Source organism: Odocoileus virginianus, chromosome 24 (assembly GCF_023699985.2).
Source record: "Odocoileus virginianus isolate 20LAN1187 ecotype Illinois chromosome 24, Ovbor_1.2, whole genome shotgun sequence".
Classification (NCBI taxonomy): domain Eukaryota; kingdom Metazoa; phylum Chordata; class Mammalia; order Artiodactyla; family Cervidae; genus Odocoileus; species Odocoileus virginianus.
In genome coordinates this window covers 29,635,348-29,655,317 of record NC_069697.1, presented here as the reverse complement: position 1 = coordinate 29,655,317, position 19,970 = coordinate 29,635,348, and the positions used below count along the sequence as shown (strand labels likewise).

Genomic DNA, 19,970 nt, shown 5'->3' with positions numbered 1-19,970 from the left:
GCAAGAAGGTGGGAAGAGATAGGAGAAGAGACGAAACATTTTAAGGAAGTGTGAAGCCCAAGTTTTAGTGAATCACTGATGTGACAGCGTTAAAAAACATTACCTCAGCTCCCTTTTCCAGCAGTAACTCCACACAGTCCGCATCGGACACCATGCAGGCACAGTGCAAGGGCTTCAGCGTGCCGTGGGTACAGTTCACATCTGCTCCCTATGGACAAAGGAAACTTCAGTTGGTGTGCTCAGCTCCAGTTCACCATATAGGACAAGACTCAGATCAATGTCGGGGGTGGGGGTGGCGGTGGGGACAGGGTCTAACTCTGACTGTATTGTAAATATACTACCAGCCCCAGTGCCTATTCCTATTAATTAAATGAAATTACAATGCCAATATCCAAACCAAGAGAATACACTGAAGATGAATAAAAGGAACTGTCGATGCCTTTATCAAGTCATTAAGTTTCTCCACAAGCTAGCCTGAAAGATGGCCATGGGGATGGACATCACTAAGGACATAACCTTGTATGTAAAAGCAGTGGAACCTTATTACCAGGCAGGAAAGCTGGAAAAGTCAGGAACGTGTCTTTCTGACAGAAGCCAGAACTGGCATGCTCTTCTTGCCATCTGACAGATGACCGTCACCAACAGTAACATCTTCTTAATGTTATGTCTTTGTTTATAAACATATATAGCATATACCTATAAACTAAGTGGCCCCTTGGTATCAGCATTCTCTGCCACCTAGCCCCCACTGGTACCTCTGTTTCACATCTGATGAAGGAGCTGGAGACACCATGGTCCGACCAAAGTCACAGAATGACTCAGCAGCAGAGCTGGAATTAGAATGTGACAAAGTTTCTACTGCTGAGTCTTCTGATACCACTTTTGCTGAGAACAAACTAATGCTGTCTGACTTTTCTTCTCACAGCTGTGCCACACAACTCTGAAGCAGCTACAGAGCTCTAGGCTCTAAATGGGATTCTAGAGTTGTTCAAAAGAATGTATAGAAGTAGCCATCTGGATGCATTCTCTAGAGATAAAAAAAAAATTACCCTGTAACTTCAACAGGAATGATATACAGAAAAGCATCAACTCTCCTCAAGGATACTAGCCATTTAACAGAAGTACAGAATAGTACTGGTTAGATAGCAGACAGCTAAAGTGTTTCCTTAAGTCAAAAATTACCATGCATTTTAGGGACTGGTAATCTCTATAAAACTGTAAGTGGTAGCTGTAGTTAGGATAGAAGGCCAGTGATATCTCTCCATTTAATTATTATTATAAACTACAAGGGTTTTAAAACCACTAATGCTTTTGCTTGCCACCTTCCTCCCTTAGTACAACATGTGTAGAAGAGTTTGAGCTTGCTGGATCCCTTATGCACCATACCCAGACAGAGATATTACAAACAGCACAAAACTAGGGTTATCTAGAACATAACTCCCAAAGAAAAATATCATTTGCACAAAGTGAAAGGCAGAAGGGAAGAGAAGCAAAACATACGTTAATGGTCAAGTTAATACATTTTAGAATATTGTAAAAACTGTAAAAAACTCCCTGTCATCTTGTGGTGAGTCAGAGCTGAAAATCTGTAATTCGTCAGGATTCCCCAGGAACTTTCCCACCTCACCCCCCCAAGGACCCCTGCGTCAGCCCAGCACACTCACCCCTCTGATGAGGTCCTCTACATTGTCGTGTGGGAAGGAGCGAATGGCAGCGATTGTTCGGATTAAGCGCTCTGAGAGAGAGTATTTGCTCTGAATGCTCTGCATAATATACCACATACTGGAACTCATCAAGGCTCCGAGTACGTTCACATGCTCCAAACTGCCTGAAACAAAGATGTTTTAGGCATACACAATACCACTGAGCACACCTGTTCTTAGGGTTAGAGGTTCTCCAAGGCCTTCCCACTACTAAAACCAGATTTCAAAGAGTCAATGACTCATTAATACCATTTTTCCTAATCACAAGAAGGAGAATATGATAGTTGCTGAGGGAGCTGGGTAAACTGGACAAAAGGGTTCTGACCCTGGAAACCCTGGCTCTACTCTCTGACCTCGTCTAGCACAGGACTTCCCCAAAGGCTCCAAGCTGCCCGTGGAGCTCTTTCTGGTTTAAAAAAGACCAAGCCAGAAAAGGGATCCCTGGAAAGGCGAAGGATTTCACAAAACGTCTGTTTTCCTGCTCTGAATTAGGTGCTCTTTATTATCAGCACCCCCTTTAGGTTACTTGTTACATTTGACCTTGCAGTACAGTTATGGTCATACTGTTTGTCCATCTAAACTGTAATCAATTGAGAGGCAAGGTTCTTGTCTTCTACTTTCTTAGACCATCTCAGGCCAGCCACAGAGTCTCACAAAAAGTAGGTATTTAATAAATACTGGTTGATTGACTAAAGGGTAGAGGAGTGATTATTACCTGTGAGAAGAAACAGAACAGATGCATTTATGTTAATGATGACAAGCCATCTGTGAAATAGTTTAAAATGTCTTTAGCGAAGAAAAAAAATGAGAAGTTTTTGAGGTGAAATTCTAAAATAAGGAAGGAACGCCAAAGTATAATTACTCTGGGATCCTCTATATAATATTAGGAAAAAAGTTTAAAAATTTAATAATTGGCAATTTGTGACAACTGAGAAGTAGCCCTGAGTTCTGTGTTGGAATAAGAAAATAATGCAATATTGGCTCAGGCAATAAAGAATCTGCGGGTCTGGAAGATCTCCTGGAGAAGGGAGCGGCAACCCACTCCAGTATTCTTGCCTAGAGAATTCCATGGACCTGGTGGGCTACAGTCCATGGGGTGGTAAAGAGTCAGACACAATTGAGTGACTAACACAACACAATCAAAACAATACTTAAATTCAACTATGATAAAAAGTTTTGGCTATCTAAGAGCCATATACCAAGTTAATTGGGGAACATTTAAGATTACAGCAAAGAAGGCAGAGCATTTCTATGAAAAAGCATATGTCAAAAACTGTAAAGAAAACATGGTGTGCTCGCTAGGTATAACCATTTAGGAATCCATGATCCTGTCAAACCATAAGCTCCTTGCTGGTAAATACAGCATTATTTTTAATAGTGCCTGGCACACAGCAGGTTCTCAATAAATATTTGTTGAGTCAATGTAAAGCTTATTACTTAGGACCCTAGAAAAATTTAAGACTTGCAGTAATTAGACATCTTATGCATATGATGATTACTAAGGGAAAAACACTAAAATTATTTTGGTCATTTCATACTATGTAACTTTTGTGATGGACTCTTCCCTTATGTATTATGTAATAATACTATAAACTCTTCCATCTTGCTACTGGGTAGCCATTTATCTGTCTAAAATATATATAGCATTAATTAATGGAAGTTAAAAATCAATTCATAGGTATCAGTGATTCAAATTAGGGTATTCTCCCTACTTTATTAAGAACAAAGCTTATTTATTCTTAATAAATAAGCTTACACACTTGTTTATATGCCTCTCTGAAATTTTCCAAATAGCTTAGACTTGGAATACGTTTTAATCTTTGCAACGGCCATGAAACTCCTCAGAGACAAGAGTCTGTATCTTACACTTCTCTGTTGCAAGGAAAAAGGGGAAAAGGTACAGATACATTTTAAGTCAGCGATTCCAAGAACAGAGCATCCAAAGTGGAAGGCATAGCCCGAAGTGGTTCTGTTAACCATTTCTGGGTCATGAAAATCTGAAAAAAAAAAAGAAAAAAATACTAGACCCTTGCAATCATTTTCGGAGCTCTCTTGGACTCCAGGCTAAGAAATCCTAACTCAGAATACGACCACTAGTCCTCTGCGGCTGCCTCAAAGCTCCTGCTGAAGAGTGAAACTTCGGGGCACATTGACAACATTCACTGTCCGGAAGAATCACGAAATCTAGACTCGACATATAGCCAGGCAGCAGCCTGTGCACGGTTTGACCCTATGTGCCCCCTTTCTTCTGCTGGAGCAGAAAGCTCCCTCTCTCCCATTTTCTTCCACTTCGGATCCGAAGAAAACACCAAGGGGTTTTTCTTAATGCTAAGCTAGCAGCAAAGGAGGGGAGAGGCGACATTCAGCAGCTCTGGTGCTAGGGAGGCCGGGCTTTCGCCCACGGGCTGGGAGGCCCGCGACCCTGCCAGGCGCGCCCCCGCCCCACCGCACCAGCAGGGAGGGCTCGCGGCAGCTAGGTCTCGCCGAGTCTAGGGGGCGGAGGGCGAAGACGTGTGGTGTCACTTTCTGCACGGGCTCCGCAAAGACCACAGCAATCCCAGCAGGTCTCGCGGGGCCGGTACTTAAATGGGGTCACGAAATCTGCCGGGGAGCCCCAAAGGCGAACCAATCCCCGCCCCGATCTCCTTAAGGCCCGGGACGAAATCCCAGCCTCGAGGGCTCGCAGAGCGCGAGCGGGGAGTGGAAGTGTTACTGGGCGTGGTGATCGAGGTTAGGAAACCTGACTGCAGACATTCCTGCAGCGGGGCGACACTCACCAAACCGTGGGACTGACCTGGGTGGTGAAAGCGGCTGTCAAGGCGTGACCCGGAAGCAGAAGTTGTCTCCCGAGGGCTGCTCTGTTTACAGGTTGGGCGACTGGGGTGCGCGCCTGCGCACCGACCACCGTCCGAAGGCGGAACGCGCCTGCGCAGACTTGCGAAGCCGCTTCCGCCAAACCGTGGCTTAATCAGTTTACTTTCTAGCCCCGGCAAAGGCTTTTGCGCAGGCGCAATGTGGCGCTTTCGGCTGCACCTGCGGGGCTCGGTCCGTGGCGGTGGTGGGCAAAGAGCTCATTAGCTGCCGGCTGTTGGCCCGACTCTGGCGGGTGTTGTGCCTCCGTGGACCAGGCTTGCAATGAGTTTATCCGAATCCTCCGCTGTCTCCCACTGTCCCCATCTGATAATCGGACCTGAAAACCCCTTTTCCAGATTATTCCCAAACTCGCGACACTGAATCTGTTGGTTTGGAGACTAAGCTGTTAGTGAGAAGTGTCTTTGGCAAATAAGAGACTGACAGCATTTTTCATAAAATATTGGAACGTATTTATGCTTCTCCGAGCATTGTCCACTCTCTCTCAAAGAAACTATATTAAAGATAAACAAGCACTCAAGAGGAGTACTAGTCCAAATGTTGAGGGCTGAAAAAAACATGTACATGCTTAACATTAACCTTCCCCAACCAGAGATGTTGACACCTCCGAGTGAAGAATTTTCCGTGCAAAACATAAAACATTTTGAAGCAAGTGGCACGTAGTGTTCCATGCATAGAGTGAAGCAGCCCACACAGGCTAAGTACTATATCTACCCTTCAGCCACTCCCCAAAGCTTACTCAGAGAAACAGTACTTTACCAGTTGAGAGTGAAGCAGGGCCCAGAAAATTCTGTTTATCGGTGAAGAAATGGCGAACTGGAAAGGTTCAGCGAGGCTTCTGAGTTTCAAACTCAAAAAGAATTTTTCTGGGCCGAAATGTGTCCCCCACCTCCTACCACTCTGCTATGGTGAGATAGTTCAGTTTTTCAAAAGGAGATGAAACCTAGATTTAAAAAATGTGAATTGCAAATGTTGGCAATATTTGTTTCAAAGAAAAATTTTAGAAACAACAGGCAGTGTTCAATTTGCAAGCCACCAATACCAGATTCTGGGACTAAAGGCTGCTTTGGTCATTGGCATGCCTCATATGTCGCTTCAGTCCTGTCTGCTCCAGGCAAGAATATTAGAGCGGGTTGCCATGCCCTCCTCCAGGGGATCTTCCCTACCTGGAGATCAAACTGGTGTCTAGGTGTGTCTCCTGCATTGCAGGCGGATTCTCTACCAGTTGAGCCACCTGGGAATACTTGGTTATTGGCAGCTCTGTGGAAGAAGGGTTTAGGGCTAGCCCTCTGATTGGGAGTGGTGGTGGTTTAGTTGCTAAATCGTGTCCAACTCTTGCAACCCCATGGACTGTAGCCTGCCAAGCTCCTCTGTTCATGGGATTTCCCAGGCAAGAATACTGGAGTGGGTTGCCATTTCTTTCTCCACTGATTGGGAGTGAGTCTGGGGAATTGACTTGAAACTGTAGCCAGGTATTAACTACATTGTTTTAAATTCATATGTTTACTTGAGAAAGTTTCAAGGAAATTGAATGAGATTATGTGAAGACCAGAGGAAAACAATACAATGGGAAAGACTAGAATTCTCTTCAAGAAAATTAGAGATACCAAGGAAACATTTCATACAAAGATGGGCACAATAAAGGACAGAAATGGTACGGATCTAACAGAAGCAGAAGATATTAAGAAGAGGTGGCAAGAATACACAGAAGAACTATACAAAAAAGAGCTTCATGACCCTGATAACCACAATGGTTATCTAGGTGATCATTCACCTAGAGCCAAACACCCTGCGAAGTCAGGTGGGCCTTAGGAAGCATCACTACAAACAAAGCTAGTGGAGGTGATGAAATTCCAGTTGAACTATTGCAAATCCTACAAGATGATGCTGTTAAAGTGCTGCACTCAATATGCCAGCAAATTTGGAAAATTCAGCAGTGGCCACAGGACTGAAAAAGGTCAGTTTTCATTCTAATCTCAAAGAAGGGCATTGCCAAAGAATGTTCAAACTACTGCACAACTGCACTCTAGGAAGGTAATGCTCAAAATTCTCCAAGCCAGGCTTTAACAGTATGTGAACCACAAACTTCCAGATGTTCAAGCTGGATTTAGAAAAGGCAGAGGAAGCAGAGATCAAATTGCCAACATCTGTTGGATCATTTAAAAAGCAAGAGAGTTCCAGAAAAACATCTACTTCTGTTTTATTGACTACGCCAAAGCCTTTGTGTGGATCACAACAAACTGTGGAAAATTCTTCTAGAGATGGGAATACAAGACCACCTTACCTGCCTCCTGAGAAATCTGTATGCAGGTCAAGAAGCAACAGTTAGAACTGGACATGGAACAACAGACTGGTTCCAAATTGGAAAAGGAGTACGCCAAGGCTGTATATTGTAACTTCTATGCAGAGTACATCATGAGAAATGCTGGACTGGATGAAACACAAGCTGGAGTTAAGATTGCTGGGAGAAATATCAATAATCTCAGATATGCAGATGACACCACCCTATGGCAAGAAAGCAAAGAAGAACTGAAGAGCCTCTTGATGAAAGTGAAAGAGGAAAGTGAAAAAACTGGCTTAAAACTCAGCATTCAAAAAACTAAGATGATGGCATCCAGTCCAATCACTTCATGGCAAATAGATGGGAAAACAATGGAAACAGTGACAGACTTTATTTTCTTGGACTCCAAAATCACTGCAGATGGTGACTGCAGCCATGGAATTAAAAGACGCTTGCTCCTTGGAAGGAAAGTTATGACCAACCTAAACAGCGTATTAAAAAGCAGAGACATTACTTTGCTGACAAAGGTCTGTCTAGTCAAAGCTATGGTTTTTCCAGTGGTCATGTATGGATGTGAGAGTTGGACTATAAAGAAAGCTGAGCACCAAAGAATCAATGCTTTTGAACTGTGGTGTTGGAGAGGACTCTTGAGAATCCCTTGGACTGCAATGAGATCAAACCAGGCCCTAGGAAGGTTTAGCCTCCAAACACAGGGGCAAGAGATATCTGTGTTGGTGCTGACCCAAAATGGGGGAGTTCGTTCTGTGAACCTATCCTTCCACCAGCAGGCAATGTCTCAGGAAAAATCTATCCACCTACGGATGCATGTCTTGTTTAAGCTCTTAAACGCCCTTCCCTGTATCCAGAACTGTGTTGACTGACGTGAATAACCCAATGGCATATTCTACCTTTAACTCCTTTCAGCCCTATTTGGCTGAGGAATTAATGAGGTAAGAAGCAGAGTTGTGATACACTCCATTCCATGATGCTGTGAGCCCAGGCTTGTCAAGCTTCTCTCTCGAGATCCAGTAAGGTGATACTCTCCGCAGCACCACTCATACCTTTCTCAAGTAGAGCACAAGCCGCATAACTATCCTACCGTTCAGGCCTTCGTATCTTATTGAATCTAGCTCTAGGAGATCCACCATTCTTTTTCAGAGAAGCCAGTGCACAAAAGCAGAAGGTCCCCACCTGTTCACAGCAAAAATGGACCCAGCAAATGAAAGTACTGCTTCTGAAGGGTGGGATCCATCCCTTTTCAAAGGTTTTATGCTTTGGCAGCTCTTGTTCAAAGTTATGTGCCAACCAGGGTGGTAGGAAGAGAAGCTGGAGTACAGAGGACCTAGGTCTGTGTCCTGGTTCTAAGACTCATAGTCATTTCATTCCATTTGTTTGGGTATCAGTTTTCTAATTTGAAAAGTAAGAGCATTGGCAGAAATAACCTCTAAATATCCTTTTATTTCTATAAGTTCTGAAGCTGCCTAATTCCTAAGCAAAAAAAAAAAAAAAAAAAAAAAAATCCTGCTTCCAAATTTTTACCCCTTAGCCCATATAAGAACAGCCTCATGGCTATCATGTGTGCTAAGTCGCTCAGTCATGTCCGACTCTTTGCGACCATATGGACTGTAGCCCTGGAGGAGGAAATGGCAACTCACTCCAGTATTTTTGCCTGGAGAGTCCCATGGACAGAGGAGCCTGGAGCACTGCAGTACATGGGGTTGCAAAGAGTTGGACACGACTGAAGCAACTTAGCATGGACTGTAGCTCACCAGGCTCATCTGTCCATGGAGATTCTCCAGGTGAGAATACTGGAGTATGTTGCCATGCCCTCCTCCAGGGTATCTTCCCAACCCAGAGATCAAACCTGAATCTCTTATGTCTTCTGCATTGGAATGTGGGTATTAATAGGACCCATGAAAGCTTAATTGTAAGATGGTAAAATCTATATAGTTTCTGTTCCATTTTTGTCTTTTTAAAAAAAATAATTTTACCTACTTTCCAAAACACGTTAAAATCTGCTGTTTCCAAGCTTTCATTTTTAAATGTTATTTGTATTATGAAAATGTTCAAGCATACACAAAAGCTAAGTCGAATAGAATGATGAACTCTTTATATCATCACCTATGTTCAAGAACCTCTAAAAGCACCTTACAAGTAAGACAGTACCCATCTGCCAGTACACATTAACATTTTTGCTAGATATTTTAAATCTACTTTTTGTTTTTCTTTGTTGTTTTGTCCAGATCTAGGGTTTTGATGATGGACAGGGAGGCCTGGCATGCTGCAATTCATGGGGTGGCAAAAAGTCGGATACTGAGAGACTGAGCGACTGAACTGAACTGAGGGTTTTGAAATAAACCACTCAAATAATATCCATAGTACCCACAGCTTTAGGAGAAATCTTTTCTGAGGTTTGACTTGACATCCCATAAGTTTTCTAAAAACCTGAACTATCTCATTTATGTATCCATTTCTTCCTTGAAAAAAGATGAAAATTTCCCCCGGTCATTATCTCATTCATTAAAATTTCTTGGTTGCTAAATGCTAAAGTATACAGATTCTGGGAAACACCCAGCATCGTATGAATTAGGGATGCTTAGTCTGCCAGGGAGTAAAAAATAGCCCATCCATATGTATTATTTTATAGATGTATAAAATACATGTATAAAAGACTCTATCTTATAGAGTCACTGAGAATCCACTGCAAAATCAAAGGTGGTTTCAGACCCTTTCATTCATATATTCAGCAAACATTTATTGGGCACCTACTTTGTTCCAGGCTCTGAGCTCAGCAATGCAGGTGGGACAGAGATGGAGAAACATATTTCCTTATTACCAAGGATTGAGAACAGTCAGTGGCAATTAAAGATCACTATATTTCAACTAAAATTTTCTGTACAAAGTTGATGTTGAAGAACAGTTCTCCTTTGTGGTCAGATCAAGACAGCAGAGAGAGAGAGGGTCTGTGGAGAGGTTTCTTGTGTTTGTTTTGTTCAGATCCTGCTCCCATTGCATCCAGAATGAGGTGGTGCTGGTGCCACATCTTCTCAAGCCTAACGAGGGGCTCTGTGGAACCCAAGAGTCTGGGAATTGTTCTTCATAGTTGTAAAACACAGAGAATTGCTCTGACTCTTGCATATAAATTAAAGAAGGCAGTGGCCATAAACTAGAGGTGACAGCCCTGGGATTCACCAGCACTCCCAGATTAGGTAGGGATGACAAATGTGCACATGTTTTCTTGGACCTGATGTGGGCCACACAGAGGACAGTCAGCATTAGCCCTGTTGGCCCATTCAAAAGACTTGACTTAGAGATGTAGAGGTACCCAGTGACCAGAAGCTAGAGTTGAATGTAGGAATCCTAGAATCTACAGAGGTTGTTGTAGGTAAGCACTTAATGTCTGTCTAGACCAAAGGCACTCAAGGAAGAGGTCTCCAATGATGGGAATCTCCAAAGAACCTCTAAAAGCACAAAAACACCCATCTATCAGACCTAGTTGTATAGACCAATCCTATCAAAACAGAATTGCCCTATCCCCTTAGCTGTCCTGCCTCCTCCCACTTTCACACAGCAGATCAAATACCAGTTAGCTAGTGGAGAACGAGGCAAGTTGAGGAGAAAGCTAAAGGCAGGACTTGCATGGGAGGTGGGGACGAGGGCTTGCACTAGCATCTTAGAACGAAGACTGAAAGATTTGATTGCCATCTTGGACTAGAAACATTCTAATTACTAAATCGACTGTCTCTCTTTTTTTTAACTTAAAGTGGCTGTTACTTAAAATACTGTACATTATTAAAGAATAAGCCAAAAAGTCAGAGAATCTGCTCAATTTTTCATTTAGGGGCATGAGAAAATTATCCCCTCCAAATAAATCTTTTTAAAAGATAGCAAAAGTGAAAAAATTAGACTGGTATGTGTATAGCTGATTCACTTTGGTGTATAGCAGAAACTAATGCAACATTGTAAATCAACTAATGTCAATAAAAATTAATTTTTTAAGTTAAAAAAATTAAACTGGCATTTTGATAATATCCCACGAATCTTGCAATCAATACCCCAACTCCATCTCTATAAATTTCAGTTTGTTATTTCTGATCTTCATGCTTTGATGACAAGTGATTCCCTGAGTTTTTTTTTTTTTAATATTTTGTATCTCTCATAAGACTTTTATTTTTTTTTTCTCGTCTTTGCTAGTTCTAGTTGTGTTTTGAAAAAGTGTTCATTAGATGATGCTGACTGACAGTACAACTAGTGTTCCTATTTTCAGACCTTGGCATATACTTGAACTTGAAATTTGATAATGATGTTTTGCTTGTAGTGATTGCTGCTATCACCCTTCAACATGTATCAGTATCCAGTGTCCATGGATAGACGCCATCAAGCTAGCAGATCTGGGTGTCTTGCTCCTTGAGCACTACAGCAACTTAACAGCCGTGAACTTTTTGTACTGTTTCTTTTTGGAGTTAAAAACTCCTTTTTTTCACCAGTTGGCTTCAAACCCTTTCCTTCTGAGTGCAGTCCTCTAGAGTGACAATTCCTGGAGGAGAGAAATTCTGCCCTGCAACTTCTCTAAGTGGTAACATGAAGCCTTTCACAACAGTTTTCTGGCTTCTGGCCAGAACTCATCAATAACTCTTTTGTCTAAAAAGGCCTCATCCTTTTTCAGGGGCCGTTTGGCAAATGTTGAGACAAAGTTTTCCTGACACCCTTCCTAGAGAAATGTGAGTTAAGTAAGAAGAGATTCTGTCCAAAGAAGCTTTTTCCTATCACCAAAGGAATAGAACCAAAAGGGAGTTTGAGAGACCCTAAGAGTGAAGGAAAGAGAGAGGATCTGTCAAAATTAACAATGTAGAGTGAAAAAGTAAGATCCAAAGGTCAGACTAGTTGGGGAAAATAGCTGTTTTTCATTAGTATAATAGTGCATTTTCTCTATTTTGAATTTCGTTAATTTTGGGGGTTATCATTTATAGTGTATTCCCTAATTTAGAAACAAGAAATATCCATGCAAATACCATAGGGACCAGGGTTCCAGTTCTAATAGTAGCTCTATTTACCTTACTTGTCTAAGCAAGTTACACACCTAAGCCTCAATTTATTGATGACTTAACAATAGGATGAGGGTAACAGCACCTACCCCAACAGTTAATTTTACAAAACTTAGATCATATTTGTGAAAAGTGGTTTTGTGAACTATGTAAACATTGGTCCTTATCTATGTCATCTTTGTGTTTGTTCAAGGTTACCAAATGTCTAGTTCCCAACCACAGGCAGTTAGATTTTCTGCATTCACCTCTCCCCACAGCACAGCCCCAAACATGTAGTAGGTAGCGGATAAACGCAAACAGAATTGAACTAAGATGAACCAATTTATCAATGCCTGGGGTAGCAGAATGCCTCTATGTACTGGTCCCTGATCTTGAGAAAGAAGTCAGTGGTGCATTTACAAGGAAAGTTGAAAGAAGATTGTCAAAATAGAAAAAAAAAGTTTGGGGAGGTATAATGTAAACCTCATGAAACTTTTTACAAACCTTGTCCTAGAGGAAGTAGTTCAGGGAGGAAAAGAACAGCATTAATGGGCAGCAGGGGTAGTTTCCCAAGACATGTCATCAGGATTAAACAAGGACTTCTTTCAGAATTGCTCAAAGGCAGACGTGCTCTCAGTATTCAAACTCTGTTTCTCCTTTTTTCCTTTTAAATTTCTCCAAGGCTTAGGGAAATTTATGAATCACTGTTTTTTAAGTTAACTTTTCATCAATATTTTATTTTTTTTAACCTACAGATTACCAATATTTTCCAGTATCAGAATGACTTTGCTAATTTTGAGACTTTATAAAGAAAGACTGCCTGAGGGATGTTGAAAAACCATACCACAGTAAAAATACAAGTAACAATTTTAATGATAATATTGAAATTACAAATGTGCTGTATTCAGTCACTCATTCGTGTCCTACTCTTTAGTGACTCCAGGAACTGTAACCCGCCAGGCTCCTCTGTCCATAGGATTTCCCAGGCAAGAATACTGGAGTGGGTTATCATTTCCTCCTCCAGGGAGATTTTCCAAGATTGTGCGCAGGTAGATTTCCTAGCAAACCAAGATCGGAGTAGACAAACTAGCAGAATTTTTAAGATCCTGCAGGGGAAGGAAATTAACAGAGGAAGTGTCCACTTGCTTGGTTTCGGTGGGTGGTTCAGACTGATCTGGAGAGTCCATTTAGCAAGGAAATGATTGGATTCTCTGAATCAGTTTTAGGGGGTTGAGAAACAAGTTATGGCTGATCTCATACTTCTGTGCTGTCTTCAGGCCTGTGCTACTTCTAGTAGGAGTATGTCTCCCCCTGGAGGGCAAATAGAGCATTTGTTCCTTCAGGCTGCTTACTGAGTTCAGTAATTAATAGGTTTTTTTCCCCCTTCCTTCATCTGTTCATTCAACAAATACTTATTTAATCCTATTACTTTGCTGTTTGTTATAATAGATGCTGAAGATACAGCTGAAAATAAGGTCAACACGTTCATTGTCTCCATGGGAATTATAGTTTAGTGTGGGAAATGAATGTTAAAAATCACCTGAATGCCTAAATAATGACAATAGTGATAAGTTACATAAAAGTGTGGAGGATAATATGACTTTCAATAGAAGCCCTCAACCAAACAGGGAGAGTAAGGAAAACTCCCCTGTGACCTGGAAGATAGATGGATATAGCCAGATGAAAAGTGTGGAGGAGGTGTAGGGAGTGGGCCTTCCAGCAAATGGAAAAGAGTATTCAAAGATTTCAAAGAGGGAAAGAGCTTAGGAAGTTGGAAGAAAAGAGAGAGGTCAGAATAAGTAGGCTGGGGCACAAGTTGAGGCTAGAAAGGTGCAAATGCTCCAGATCAGGCAGGGTTTGTGGGACATGTGAAGGATTCTAAACTTTATCCCCCCAAAATAGGAAGCTATGGATAGATTTTGTGCAAGTGACATGATCACAGGTGTATTTCTAAAGAATTACTTTGATTTTATGATGAAGAATGGATTACAGAAGGGACAGAGTAGGGAGTAAGATAGAGAAAAGAATAATTAAGAGATGCAGGCAAGAAATGATGGGAAGTTGAACTAGAGTACTGGCCACAGGAAGGGAGAGAAGTGGGTTCATTTGAAATATTTTAAGGTCAGAATTGATAGAACTTGGTGGGTGATTGACTACAAGCTAGATTGGAGGGGTTACAGCTTGCCAAGAATGAATCTTAAGAGTTTTGCTATGAGCTCATGAATGAATTGAGCTGTTTACAAAGATAGGAACTGAAGAATAAGCAGGTTATGTGTGGTGTGTGTGTATGGGGGTGTTGGAGGAATCTGCTTAAAGATCAGTTTATCAAATATTGACTGAGACTCCTACTATATGTCAGCCACTGTGTTTAACACTAGGCCCCAGAAGTGAAAAACTTGGAGCCCATACAGGATCCTCATCTGCAAGAAAATTTCGGCTCACAGAAAATAATGATACCGTTAATAGATTACTTCAATATAATGTAGCTTTACAAGAAGGAACAATGTCCAGAAGAAGCCCAGAAAAGAGGCAGCTTAGCATAACCCCGGGGTTGGGGGTGTTCAGAGACTTCTTAAAGGAGGTGATAACTGAACACTCATGAAAGATTAGAAGCAGTAAAATACGGTAAAGGCAGGTGGGAGTTTTTCCTCAGGAAAAAGAAGTAATAGCTTACTTAGACCAGTCATTCCTCTGAAAACAATTAAAATACTAGATAGAATATTTTTTTAAAAACTTCCTAAAAGTATCCAAGATGGGTTAAAATGGGATTCTTTAAGGACCTATATTTTATTTTTAATTGAAGAATAGTTAATTTACAATATTATATGAGATTCAAGTGCACAACATTGTGATTCAATATTTTCATAGATTATATTCCATTTAAAGTGATTATATTGGCTATATTCCCTGTGCTGTACAGTATTTCCTTCTAGCTTATTTATTTTATACATAGTAGCTCTTGATCTCCTACCCCTATCTTGTCTCTACCAGCTTCCCTCTCCTCACTGGTTTGTTCTCTATATTTTTGAGTAAAAGACTTATAACCTCAGTTATATTCCAAACCACAGAAGGACAAACTTCAAAAATTCTTTAACTAAATAAATATAACATTGGAACCAGAATCTGATGAATATTATACAAAAGGGAAAACTACACACTGATTTCGTTTATGGATATCAATGCAAATAGCCTAAGTAAAACATTACCAAATGGAATCAAACAGCATGGAATGTCATGACCAAGGGTAAACTGCTTTAGGAATATAAATATGGTTCAATGTTAGGAAATATATTAATATGTTTTAAAATGTTATTATATATATGAAGAAAAGATCTTGCAATTATCACCAAAGTGCTGGAAAAATATTTGAGAAAATTCAAGATATATTCCTAGTAAAAATAACTTTCAAATGAGAAATAAAAGACTATTTTTTTAACATCACAAAGTTTCTTGCTTACCAGCTCCTGCTTATCTTGCTCATCTCTTGCTTATCTTACTATTTTCATGGGAAAACACCAGCAGCATTCATACTAATGTCTAAAACCAAACGAGGCTATCCACAACTACTATAACATCAAACATGGTATTGAAGGTATTTGCCGCAGCCTTGTTACAAAGAAAGCAATTAAATGTATGAGAATTGTAGATAATCTGATGATGTGTCTAGAAAATGAAATGGAAAACTACTACAAACAAAAAGATGATTCAGTAAGGTAGCAGGATATAAAAGCAATTCACAGAAGTCAGTAAGCTTCATAGAAACAGGGAAGAACCAGTTAGCCAGTTAGAAGGTACCATAGCAGAGAATATTCACATCCCATTGAATAGCAACCATAGTTACAAAACTTGTAGAAATGAAGTTAAGAAGAAATATGTAAAAATATGTGAGAAAAATTTTATAATACTCCCCAAAGACACAAAAGTGGACTCAAGCCAATGAAAGACACACCTTAAGGGAATTTGTAAATTTAATGTAATTTCAATAAAAATTTCAACAAAATTTTTGTTTTTTAGTTAGCAAAATTGATGCTTATGCTTATGTGAAAAAATAAATAAGAACTGCCAGGGAAACCCTGAAAAGAAGAACAATGAGGAGGGGCCAGTCTTACTAGACATGTAGAACACTATAAAGCCTTCATATTTGAAAGGATGTAGAACTGGTGGTGCATAAATAGACACTAGTGGAGCATGATATAAAGTCTAGGCATCAATCCAATAATAAAGAAATTTATTATATGCTTCAAAATAGTGAAAAATGGATTCAAATAAGTGTTGCTGAGACAATTATGTATCATTTGGGAAAAGATAAACTTGTATATACAGCTTATACTGCGCATCAAGATAAACTCCACATGGATCACTTAATAAAACATAACAAAAATGGAAACTGTACAAGTTATAGAAGAAAATGTGTAGATTTCTGTATAATATACCCATGCGGGTAGTGGGGAAAGCATTCACATGACTCAAAATCTAGAATCAATAAAAGACAAGATAAATTCCCTTACACATACTTTTAAAAAATTTCATGGCCCAAATACCGTAAGACCAAAAACAAAGAATTCACTGGACAAAATATTCACAACTCTACTACAGAAAAAGTTAATCTCCCTAATATATAAAGGTGTTCTAGAAATAAAAAGACATAGCGTAGTTTTAGTCGCTTAGCTGTGTCTGACTCTCTGCAATCCCACAGACTGTAGCCCACCAGGCTCCTCTGTCCATGAGATTCTCTAGGCAAGAGTATTGGAGTGGATTGCCATTCCCTTCTCCAGAGGATCTTCCCGACCCAGGGATCAAACCTGGGTCTCCTGCATTGCAGGCAGATTCTTTACCATTTGAGCTACAGGGAAGACCTAAAGATAGATAATAAGTCCAGTAGAAAAATGTGCACAAGACATAAACTGATAGTTTAAAAAGATTTATGCAAGTGGCCCTTGAAATAGTAAAACACACTCAACTCATTCAAAAAAGAAAAGCAAATTACATTACATTGGGATAGAATTTCTTACTGTGCTGGCAAAATTCCTAAAATTTGAGAGAACAATTTGTTGCCAAAGCTTTAGGGAAAAAGACGCTCACATGCTACTGGTGAAAAGTGTAGAATGTACAGCCCTTTAGGAGGGGAATTTCCTATTTTTCATAACTTTTTTATTGGAGTATAGCTGATTTACAGTGTTATGTTAGTTTCTGTATGGCAATCAGTTATATATATATATATATATATATACTTTTTAAAAAAAATTTCTTTTCCCATATAGGTCATTTTCAGACTATTGAGAAGAGGTCCCTGTGCCGTAGAGCAGGTTGTTATTAGTATCTATTTTATAGGGACTTTTGTATTATCTACCAACATTTCAAATAGATGCATTCACCCTTTAACCTAGCAATCACATTTTTAAGAAATCCATCCTGAAAGTGGCACAGTGATAAGAATCTGCCTGCCAATGCAGGAGACACGAGAGACAGGAGTTTGATCCCTGTGTTAGGAAGATCCCCTGGAGTAGGAAATGGCAACCCACTCCAGTATTCTTGCCTGGAAAATTCCATGGACAGAGGAGCCTGGCAGGCTACAGTCCATAGGGTCACAAAGAATGGGACACAACTGAGTACACTCGCACACACAGTGCTCATACTAAAAGTACATCTGCACAAACTTGAAATAATATGTGCACAAGGTTAGTCATTGTGGCATTATTTTTAATGGTAAAAATCCTAGAAATGTCCCAAATACTATCAATAGTGGGGGGCTGAATAAGCTATGGTACACAATACAATACTATGAAGCTGTAAACATTATACATATATTTATGTATACATTATATATAATGTACACATACATTACATTATAGAATTATAATTACAGTATACATATATAGTACATATATGTAAAATGTACATTATGTAATATATGTTATATATATAACAAATATTTTTATATGTTGCTATAGAATAATCATCACATGTTTTATGTGAGGTGAAGGGCAGAACAATGTATATAGTAGCTATCCTTTGAATAAAATGAAACATTGGAAAGATTAACCAGAAACTAATGAAAATATTTGTTCATAGAAGGTGATGGGGAAACTAGGATAAGGGGATAGGGGTGGAAAGGGGACTCATCTGAGTGTATTTTTAATGTAGTTTTGACCTTCGAATCATGTAGTTATTTTACATATTCAAAAAGTAAATTAAACCGAACAGAAAAAAGGTCAAGCCCTAAAATTGAAAACAAACAAAAGAGACCTAAATGTGTATAATATTGGTAACATAACCAAAAACAAATATTTATTTCAATTGACCTTCGAACATAAGAATTTGTCCTTCTTTAGTGGGTCATAATCTATGAACTAAACAACTCTTAAACTTCATTTTGCAGTTTTTTTGTTAGTACTAATATTGGCATTGTGAGACTGTTTTGTGTATGCTATAGGATAGAGCAAATAAGTTCAATATAAGAAGTAATACAAATGTTAAATGTTAAAATTTTAGTGTTTTAATTAAAGTTAAATTAAATCCACAAGATACAGGTATTCTGAAGAAGCCAAAAAGCCCACTGAAGCTATGAACAAGCTGAGTAACACAGAGTTTGGGGTGAATCTGTAAGAGAGGAAACACAGAAAACTGTTCTTCAGTGGATCAAGTATGATGATTCCTCAGACAGCCTCTATGAAGCTGATGACATATCAACTGAATATGATAGGTTGGCACTGAATATGTAGATTGTTCTTAATCCTAAACATTATACAGTGAGAAGGGACCGGATGCTGGGAAGATAGGGAATATCATTGTTTATGAAGAAAATAAAGTCACAGTCAATAAAAGATACTTAAATATTTTGGCTTCTAGTCAAGGAAAGCGTGAAGAGAACATTCTTCACAGATGGCGAGAAGGTCTCTGTGTAAAATAGTGGTGTACTTCAGACATATCTGGACATGCAAGCAATAATGTGTGTTTGAGTGTGAGAGAGCTTTTACAAGGTAGCTGTTTGGAAAGTGGGGACACACACATTGCAGGATTTCACCGGTGGGTTTGATGGAATTTTGACTGAAGGTCAAGAAGGCCTAAGAACATGTATTTTCCTTACTTAAAAGAATTAAGGCCATTATCTAAAATGCTTCTATCCTCTGGGCACCCAGCTTTCCAACTATGCACTGAAAATGAAGTTTAAGTCTCAGACAACAAGATTCAAAAATTAGTCTTGGAAATAATTAATAATGTAAAAATTTTTTTTACATTTTTATGGAACTCATTTTTTTTGGCTTGGAATTAAAAAAAGAAGCAAGCTAATTATAGGCACATATTAGGACACAGTTTAGAAATGTTTCCAAAATTATGGATTGTGTTGGCTGGTTTAAATGTTGACTGTGGAAAATATTCAGACTCAGAGTTTGGGCACTGCCTTAAAGGTCTTGTTTTGAAAGACATTGATAGCAAATACACCAGAAAGTGGACCCATGTATGAAATTCATCCAAGTTGACAGAAAATAGTATCATTGTCTAATGCATTTGGAAGAATTTCTACAGGTATGAAAGAACTGGAAAACTTCAGAAAGTTGTTGCAAAATATCCATTAAAGAAATGAGTTGAAATGTGCTTGTTTCTGGACAATGGAGGTCAAAGAGTGAAACAGCAATGAAAGTTTGAAGTTGAGCCTTTTATTTAAAGTTATTTTTATTAGAGGAGAATCCTATTGTTTAAGTAAACAGTTTTATTTTGTAATTGTGCTGAGTTTAAATATGTATAATATTATTGTGAGTCAAAGTAATATTTTGATAATTTAGCACACATTTTAAAGTTTAATGTTGAATAAAATGAAGATTATAAAATTTTTTAAATGAATAAAATTTTAAAATTTCACGAGGGAAATACAACAAATTATGGAATACAGAAGAAAAGATTAGAGAACTTAAAGACATAGAGATAGAAACTATTCAAAATGGAGCAGAGGAAAAAAATATTGAAAAAGAAAGTATCAGAGCAAAAGTGATCTGTGAGACACATCAAGCAGTTTAACATACATGTAGCTGAAGTTTCAGAAGAGCTGTGCATGCATGTTGTCACTTCAGTCATGTTTGACTATTTGCAACA

At 39.2% G+C, this 19,970-nt stretch overlaps 1 protein-coding gene and 1 pseudogene across 10 annotated transcripts in view; one reads left to right on the top strand and one right to left on the bottom strand.

Moving 5' to 3' along the window:
• Nucleotides 1-19,970, bottom strand: part of ASB8 (ankyrin repeat and SOCS box containing 8) — a 32,050-nt gene that overhangs the window by 3,578 nt on the left and 8,502 nt on the right. Inside the window, exons 1-4 of one of the 10 annotated variants that reach the window (XM_020907777.2) lie at nucleotides 4,481-4,649; nucleotides 3,611-3,700; nucleotides 1,665-1,828; nucleotides 104-208 (exon numbers count right to left, since the gene is read on the bottom strand). In XM_020907777.2, the coding sequence (XP_020763436.1) occupies nucleotides 104-208; nucleotides 1,665-1,828; nucleotides 3,611-3,683 (342 nt within the window). In that variant the 5' untranslated portion in view covers nucleotides 3,684-3,700; nucleotides 4,481-4,649. The other 9 variants (XM_020907778.2, XM_020907782.2, XM_070454507.1 and 6 more) reach the window with 9 other exon arrangements.
• On the top strand, nucleotides 4,716-19,456 carry LOC110146772 (ERO1-like protein alpha; annotated as a pseudogene).